At 45.9% G+C, this 9103-nt stretch overlaps 1 protein-coding gene across 12 annotated transcripts in view; it reads left to right on the forward strand.

The window, feature by feature from the left end:
- The window catches only part of Ccl25 (C-C motif chemokine ligand 25), a 46144-nt gene that overhangs the window by 22695 nt on the left and 14346 nt on the right, over positions 1–9103 (forward strand). For 10 of the 12 annotated variants that reach the window (XM_029480281.1, XM_029480283.1, XM_029480276.1 and 7 more), the window contains 3 exons: positions 2523–2645; positions 6369–6486; positions 6577–6689. In XM_029480281.1, coding sequence (XP_029336141.1) covers positions 2573–2645; positions 6369–6486; positions 6577–6689 — 304 coding nt within the window. In that variant the 5' untranslated portion in view covers positions 2523–2572. Of the gene's footprint in view, positions 1–2328; positions 2397–2522; positions 2646–6368; positions 6487–6576; positions 6690–9103 lie in introns of those variants that run through there. The other 2 variants (XM_021171000.1, XM_029480284.1) reach the window with 2 other exon arrangements.

The following is a 9103-nucleotide window of genomic DNA, read 5'->3' on the forward strand; positions in this document are numbered from 1 at the left end:
CTCACTGCAGTCCAGGCAGACCTTGAATTTGGATATTTCTCTCTCTCTATCTTTCTGTCTCTCTCTCTCTCTCTCTCTCTCTCTCTCTCTCTCTCTCTCTCTCTCTCTCTCTCTCTCTTTCTCTTTCTTTGGGTGTGTGTGATATTTATTTTCATCTGACTCTCCAAATGCTAGGATTACGGATCTGTGTCACCGGTTTTATGTGGAAGTAATGTTAGAACCTTAAGTTTCATACATCCTAGGCCACGTTCCCAGCCTAGCACTTTGTCTTTAATTCATGTCCTTGGGACCTTTGAACATCCTGTCTCCTACTCGCAGTCCTGTGCCTACATCTTGAGCAGACAAGCTACTCTCTTAGACTTCCTCTCCTCTTCGCCATGAAGGGTGCTAGTGGGTCAAGCCCTGACCCTCAAGCTGGGGAAAATGGGCACACATTCCTAGTAACTCCCCCTGACACTTGGCTTCAGCGGGTTCAGGTTTGCCACGCTGCGTCTCCAAGCCAGTAGCCACGCTGAGCAGCGTCCTAACCCAGCCTCATCCACCCAGATCCAGAAGCCGAGGAACCTGAGAAGCTCATGGATCTGAAGGGTAGGGGTGGGGGCTTGCATCCCCTGCTGCAGTGGCTGGATTTGCACACCACACCCTCGGAGTAAGCCCCACCCAGAAAGCACCCCCTGGTTTCATAAGCTCTTCTGTTTACATCTTCCTCATTTGAAAACTGGCTGTAAGTGCTACCCACCAAAACTACTCAAATCTACACCATCAAGATTTATCCTCAGGTGCCATTCCTCAAAACTCGCCCCCTGGTGCTATTCTCCAAACACAGACCAAAGCTTTATGACTTGCTCTGGTATGTGGAGCTCTAAGCTCTAATCATCCTGCGGGGCCTTAAGCTTCACTCACCTGCAGCCGGCCAGCACCCTCCACTGCCCCGCGGAGTGGGGTGGGGGGTGGGAGAGGGCAAAGGACCCCGACTAAGTAGAATTAAATACAACAGGAGGTTCGGAGTGTGAGGAATACCCAGAGAGAGGACTGGTGTCGCTAGCTGCGGGTGCGGGTGATGAAAAGTTAAAAGCGGTTAGTTGTGAGTTCTTGTGGCAGGCCTCCCTGTTCCTCCTCCCCGCCCCGCCCAGCCCCGCCCCATCTTCCTAAACATTTTGCTCCTATCCCCCAGAGGGTCAAGTTAACCAAAGGAAAGAAGAAATGCTTTCAAAATGAATCTTGTTTTGCTTCCTGCAGACAACAGATGCTGTCACCTGGATCCTGGCTTCACATTCCAAACAAGAACATTACTTTCTTTCCAGTATTGTGGTTAAAAACTGTTTTGTTAGAATGGCTTTCATTCCGTATCACTTACTGCCCCACTGAAAGTGTACCTTTCCAGACAGGGAGATGGCTGAAGGTGTTTGCTGCTAAACTTGATGACCTTAATTTGATTCCCAAGCTCCACTGACTCTCCAAAGTTGACCCCAGATCACCATGGTTCTCATGTCCCCAGCCTCCCAAATAAATAAAATTTTAAAAGTGTGCCAGCAACTGGAATTTTATTCAGCAACTAAAAAATGACATTATGGTCCAGCACTTGGGAGGCAAAGGCAGTCGGATTTCTGTGAGTTCAAGACAAGCCTGGTCTACAAAGTGAGTCCAGGACAGCCAGGGTTCTGTTATGCAAAGAAAGTCTGTCTCAAAAAAACAAACAACAAAAACAAAAACAAAAAAAAAAAAAACAAAGAGGAAAAGAAAAAGAAAGAAATTATGAAATTTCAGGAAAATGTGTTAAGGCCAGGACAGAGCAAGAGAGCAAGAAAAGGCAAGATGGCTCCTTGGCTCAGTGAGTAAAGGCACCTGCCACCAAGACAGATGACCTTTGTTCCATCCCCAAGACCCACAAGGTGGAAGCAAAGAATAGATTGTTGTCCCCTGACCCCACAGATACGCCATGATTTATGTGTGTGCCCTGTTCTCATGTACAAAATAATAATAAAAATTAGAAATAAGAAAACTTTTAAATGCAGTTGACTATGAAAAGATCCGTGAGGAGATGGAATAAAAAACTTCTAAGGGAGAGGGCTGCGGACAGTATTGGCCCTCATATAATAAGGTATTGGGAGGGGATTCTGATTGAGAGGCCTGGTTGCATAAAGTGCCCCAAGGTTCATGGGGCAGGTAACCTGGAGAGGCAGATGTAAAACAGGACTTGGTCTATCTGTAGGAGAGAGAAGTCCCAAGTCTCACAGAGCTGGTAGAGAGGAGGAGCAGGAGGCGGGAGGGAGAGAAGAGAGGGGGAGGTCACTGCAGGGTGGGGCTCTGACTATAAAGAATGAAGCCAGTTCACTGATCCCATGGGCAATACACGCTACAAGCAGGCACCAGCTCTCAGGACCAGAAAGGCACTGGTGAGTCTTCCTCCGACTATAGCAGAGGCTAGAGCAAGTCCTTTGCCATCTGCCTCTCTTTCAGAGAGTTCCAGGGGTGGCTTGAGATACTGATGTCTTTCCTTCCACTCCCTTCCACTTTTATAGGTGGTCCCCTTAAACCTTGAGGTACCTGGAGAGGAGATCTAACCTTCACCATGAAACTGTGGCTTTTTGCCTGCCTGGTTGCCTGTTTTATTGGGGCCTGGATGCCGGTTGTCCATGCCCAAGGTATTGTCCTTAGCTATACCTACCTTGCCCCGGTTTGGGGATATTACTTTCTCTTCTCACTTGTCCTTCTCCACTTGTTGAAGTCTCCGTGTATTCTGTATCCTTTGAACTCTTCAGTGGCTCTTGGGAGGTTGGGCATAACAAGAATTCCTGGTACTACTGGAGCTGGATGGGTAGAGATATGTCCCCAGCTACTTACTCCAAGATCCCTCATTTTCATTCTGAAGTGCTTCCTTTGCAAGACTCAAGAGGTTTAGGGGCTGCAGGAACCTGAGGGTGGATTCCAATTGAGGAGAAATTCACATAGCCAGGAATGCATTTTGATGCCCTTCTTCTGCCTAGTTAGGGCTGTGACGTTAAGCTCAGAACCCTGAAGACTCTCCAGATTGGATTCCCTGCATTTTCTCCCGGTGTAATCTAGGCAAGGGGCTAAGATTATTCTGTGTGGGACTCAGTGTCCCCATCTGCTAAGCAGGAATGAAAATTTAAGGATCCAATGAACTGCAAAATACTCCCAGCTGCAGCAGTCTTCCCAGTCCTGTGGTCAGGGAACCATCTTCGTCTTCTTTCTTGGCCTCCTAGAAAGCAGGTACTGGAGGATTCAGTTACCCAAGGCCAGTTCTCGGGGGCATGAAGCATCCCCCAAGAGTCCTGCCACTGGGTGCTTCATCTCGGGGAAAAAACCGTGGAGTCCTAGAGGTGTCAAGGCAAAATCCCAGGCCAGGTTGAGGACCAGGATCCCAGCTTTTGCCTTGCCTGCTCTTCTACAGACAGGTCGTGCACCTTCAAGCTTCCACTGTACCCATAGAAAGACCAAGCTTGGCTTTTTCCCCATTCTGCTATCTGGGCCACTCCCAACCTCTGCCCTTTGATCTTGGGAGAAAAATGGCCCCCGTGTTGGAAAACACCTGCCAGGGATCCCTGAAGTCCCATTTCTTATCTGACACCACTGCCCCTTGTCCTCAAGAGCCAAGGTGGAGCAATGGCAAGGAGGATGAACTCTGCCCCTGAGGAACCCACTGTCTTATCAACTTTCTTTATTCATTTACTTCTCTCCGCAGAACTTTCTAGGATCATCTCCTCCTCCTTGGGCACCTCCTCCAGCTCCAATGCACCTTCTTTCATGTAGATAACATTTTTGGCTTCCCTACCAGGTTGAAATACTCCTGAAGCATTAGGTCTAATTCATGTCTGTGTTGTATGGCTCTTTGGTACCAAGAAGAAATCTTTAAGCTCTTGTTAGACCAACAGGGGAATTGACAAAGAATGGCTAGGTCAGTTTAGCAGCTACTGAGATGAGTATAGAAAGGAAAGGGATTTGAGTTAATTCCACGTGGGAACAAGCTGACTCATACCTGGAGCTGAGATGGTCAGGAAAGTTAAATAACCTGTCTATATGTTTATCCAACTTACATTTATTTATTTATTGTGTGTGCATGTGTGTGGACCAGTATGCACAGTGCCCATGTGGAGAAAACAGGATGATTTGCAAAGTCTTTCCTTTCGCTCTGTGGATCCATAGGGTCAAACTCAGGTTGTCAGGCTTGGTGGCAAGAGCTTTCTCACTATGTGTAACTCACTGTCCAGGAACTCACTATGTAGACCAGGATAGTCTCAAATGCTTAGAGATCCTCCTGAGTGCTGGAATGAAAGGCATGTGCCACACACGTGACCTTTAAATTTTTTAATTAAAAATTTTTTGACAGGGTTTTCCTGTATAGCCTTGGCTATGCTGGAACACACTCTGTAGACCAGGCTAGCCATGAACTCAGAGATCTGCCTGCCTCTGCCTTCTGAGTGTTGGGATTAAAAGTGTATACTGCTACATCTAGCTAATTTTTATTTCTTTAAATTAAGATAGGGTCTCATATATCTCAGGCTGGTCTCCACTAGCTTCCTAGCTGAGGATGATTTTGAAATTCTGATCTGCCTGCCTCTACTTCCCAGGTGCGAGGATTCTAGGAATGTACTGCCGCACTCAGTTTATGAGCTTCTGGGGATCCAAGCCAGTGCCTCATGGAAGCTAGGCAAACACTTTGCCTAGTCCTAGTACCATCTAGGTGCTTTGCGACAGGTTGCACGTAAACTCAGTCTGGCTTCAAACTCCTTATCCTCTGTCCCAGCTGGGCTTAAAGATACACATGTGCCTCAGTGTCTGGATAACCACTTTTAGGAAATTAGGGCTGTACTGGGTGTGCCCCAGGTGTGCACCTGTTCTCTACCTCAGAGCAGAAATAGAAGGGACTTTGGGCTGTTTCTTTGCCTACCTACACTCTACAGTTCCTGCCAGTGCCCTGATATCAAGAGCTGAGAACAAGCCAGGAAGCTTTCTTTCCAAGGCAGCCTGGTGACCTCTGTATCTAGAAGGTGGTGTGTGTGTCTGTGTGCGCGCACACACAAACATGCATGTATGCTCACATCTGTGGTTGTCCTGCTAGTGATGTACACCTGGAATCAAGTGTGTGACTGGCTTGTCAGGTTACAGGTACCTTTTTGTGATTTATTTTGGAGAATTTCATATGTGCAAATATGTTTTGATCAAATCCATTCCCTATTCCCCTCTCCCCCAATATCACCTCATCCCCCACTACTTTCCTCATCCAGTTTCATGATCTTTCATCTACTAGAACATTGATGGTCTTTCAGGGATTATATCCCTGAAGAAAACTAAGCCTCTCTTAGCAGCCACCGGTTTCCAGTAGCTCTTCAGCCAGGGTTAAGACTTAGTGTGCTCTGTTTTTGGAGAGCTTTGGGGGCCCCCTTCTAGGAATTTGGCAGGAATTTGACTTTGGGCTAGGATAAGAAAGTAGGCACAAGATAAATACAGTGGAGAAATGTGATCTTTGTATATCGATGGGTCTTGTTAAGACTCTGAATATAGTTACCAAGGAGCCTTTGTTTGTGCTTTGTCTGTTCCTTAAATATCCGTTTATGGCTTGTTTGCTCCTTGACTATTTTGTTTATGCTTTAGGACTGACCATATTCTTTGTATAGAAAAGCAGACTGGAAAAAAATGAAGCAGCTTCAGCTTCAGCACTGGCTGGGGTCATGTTATAGTGTTGTCTAATTGTCTCTGTCTTTTCAGTCCTCCCTCCCTCCCTGGAGACCCTGCTGGCTGACTGAGCTGGCTCGCTCATCTACCCATCCACCCTTGTTTGGATTCTAGCTGTCTTAATCTTGGGTGGGTCTGTGCACTCATTACAGCTGCAGCGGCCTTCTCATGCCCAGCAACTATTCTTTCCCTGAGGATGTCTACTTCCTCCAAGTCTTACAATTTTTCTGCCCAAACTCTTCTGAGATAATCCTTGAGCCTTGTGGCTAGGGAGTATAATATAGATGTCTCATTTATAGCTGGGAATTCCAGACTCTCTTTTCCTGAAAGTTGATCATTTGTGGGTCTCTGGGATAACTGCCATCTATTATAAAAGGAAGCTTCTCTGATGAGGGTATAACCTATGAGCTATGCATAGAAATGGAGTGGAGAGTGTATTACTATGTCCATTTATTAGGTATTAGACTCTCGCTTAGAGCTTATGACGTGTATGTGTGTGTGTGTGTGTGTGTGTTGTAGTTTTCATGTACATGTGTGCACCTACATGCATGTGCCACATGTGTATAGACATCAGAGGATAATTTGTGATTCGCTCCTACTATGTGGTTCCTGGGGATTGAACTTAGGTGGCAAGCACCTTTACCCACTGAGTCATCTCACTTGCTCTGTAGGTGCCTTTGAAGACTGCTGCCTGGGTTACCAACACAGAATCAAATGGAATGTTCTTCGGCATGCTAGGAATTATCACCAGCAGGAAGTGAGTGGAAGCTGCAACCTACGTGCTGTGAGGTGAGCAAGACCTCCCTTTGCTGGGAGAGCATCATGCTTGCCTTAGATCCTCATGTCCTAACTTGGCACTCATCTTCCCACCTTCTGTAGATTCTACTTCCGCCAGAAAGTAGTGTGTGGGAATCCAGAGGACATGAATGTGAAGAGGGCGATGAGAATCTTGACAGCTAGGAAAAGGCTAGTCCACTGGAAGAGCACCTCAGGTAGGTAAGACCTCAGGCCAACATCTCAGGGAGAAAAACAGCGATTATATATTTCCTATGCTTTTTACCTTTTCTCCCTTTTAGCTTTGTGCATTGAATCCTTCAGCATTCTGGGCAAGTGTTCTGCCACTTAAGATACATCTCTAGTCCTTCCATTTTGTCTTTGGTGTGTGTGTGTGCTGCATGCAAATGAGTCTGCAACAGTTGTGTTTATGATGGTTGTCTTAGTCAGGGTTCTTTTTCTTTTTTTTTTTTTTTTGGTTTTTCGAGACAGGGTTTCTCTGTGTAGCCCTGGCTGTCCTGGAACTCACTCTGTAGACCAGGCTGGCCTCAAACTCAGTAATCCGGCCTCTGCCTCCCAAGTGCTGGGATTAAAGGGGGTGTGCCACCACTGCCTGGCCCCAGAATTCTTTAGTCTAGGGCTAAGGCCTCCTGGGGTCCACCTGCTCCCATCTACATTAGCATGTCTATTGTTGCAAACTCCCTGGGCCCCTGACTCTTAACATATTTTTGCTCCCTCTTTTACAATGTTTCCTGAGCCTTAGGTGCAGGGTTTATAGATGTGTCCACTGGGACTAGGCACAACTCTGCCTGTTGTTTAGTTTAGGCTTCTGGAGTGGTTGCTGTTGCACCAAAAAGTGTTCTTAGTGAGGGGTGAGAACTGCACTCGTCTGTGGGTAACAAATGTTTAGAATGTCCTTAGGGACGGGGCTGGCTTAGGAGAGTGGTGGTTGTAGGGTCTTTTCCAAGAGCCATGACTTTGCTGGGCTTCCAGTACCAGGAATGATATTGTTCTTTTTGAGAAGTTCTAAAGTCCAATTAAAGAACTGTTGGTTACCACCAAGATGTGTGTCACTACTGCCTTTGGGCTATCATGTCTTGCTGGTCCTTGTTGTGGTTCATAGGTGTTGGCCTGGATAGGGTTGTTGGAACCTCCAATGGTGCCATGAAACACACATGTTTTGTTCAGGGCATGAGGGTCAAGCTCAGGTGATGAAGCTTACAGAAAAACCAATTCTCTTCAGGCCTATCTTGTTTTTTATTTCTTTGCTTTTGGTTTGTTGTTGTTGTTTTGAGACAATGTAGTCCTGGCACTCATTATGTAGAACAGGTTGGCCTTGAACTCAGAGAAATCTGCCCATTCTGCTTTCCAAGTGCTGGAATTAAAGGTGTGTGCCACCACACCTGACTCCACTTTGTTTTTTGAGACCACGTCTCTTACTGGGATGTGAGGCTTTCCAATTAGGCTCGTTGGTCAGTGAACTCAAGACCTTTGGCATCCTGTCTCATCAGTGCTGAGTTTACAAATTCATACTGGGGTTCTACATGGACGCTAGGGACAGAACTCAGGTCCTCAGGCTTTTATGATAAGCACTTTACCAACTACGCTTTCTCTCCCCATACATCCTTGTTTTAACTAATGAGTTAAGTTTTTCTCCAGGGGCTAAGAAGATAGCTCACCTGTTAAAGTGCTGAATGTCCAAGTATGAAGTTTGTATCCTAAGAAATCCATATAAATGTTGGGTGGCTGTGGTGGTTTTCCTGAATTTCTAGCCTCGGAGCATGGAGACATGTGTTTCACATAATAAACTGTCAGCTCTGGGTTTAACTGAGAGATCCTTCCTCAGTGAATAAGGTCAAAGAGCAATTGAGGATAATTTCTGATTCCGCGTGCACATGTGCACATATTGAAATGAACCCACACACGTGAGAAACAATGTATGCACACACATGCACACTGTATTACAGCTCAGAGGGGAGAGGTATCCTGGCAATTAGTCACACTACACAACAAACCTCAAACAAGAAATTTATTGAAAAAGACATAGGAGGGAGGGTGGCTTCCTCTGCTTGTGTGAGAAGGAGCGTGAGCTGGGCAGGAGACAGGCTTATATAGGGTTTCTCAGAGGCAGAGGCAGAGGTTTCCAGAATGACCTGTGATTGGTGGGAATCTTGTGGTCTGATCTCAGGGGCAAGCTCAGGCATTGAGGAGATTCCTTATTTATTTATTTATTTATTGTATCTTTTTTTGAAAAGTTTTTATAAAGTATTATTTATTTATTTTATGTATACAAGTATACTGTGGCTATTCTCAAAGACACCAGAGGAGAGCATTGGATCCCATTATAAATGTTTGTGAGCCACATGCATCAAAATATAACTTGAGGAATCACTGAGTTCTACTGGGGTTACTTACAGAAATAGGGGTGAGGACTTAACTTACAAAGGCAGAAATGACTAAACATACCTTCACCAAAACGCACCCCACCTTTTTCTTGGATCACGAAAGCTGAAAAGCAGGAGTACACTGGATACCCTGCAGGCAGCTAAACAAGTTGGAGAGTGTCTCATCCAGGAGGCTTGGCTGGTCTGTGCAGAACTTGCTTAGCTAAATTTGAATGTTTTGAAGTAGT

Source organism: Mus caroli, chromosome 8 (assembly GCF_900094665.2).
Source record: "Mus caroli chromosome 8, CAROLI_EIJ_v1.1, whole genome shotgun sequence".
Lineage (NCBI taxonomy): Eukaryota > Metazoa > Chordata > Mammalia > Rodentia > Muridae > Mus > Mus caroli.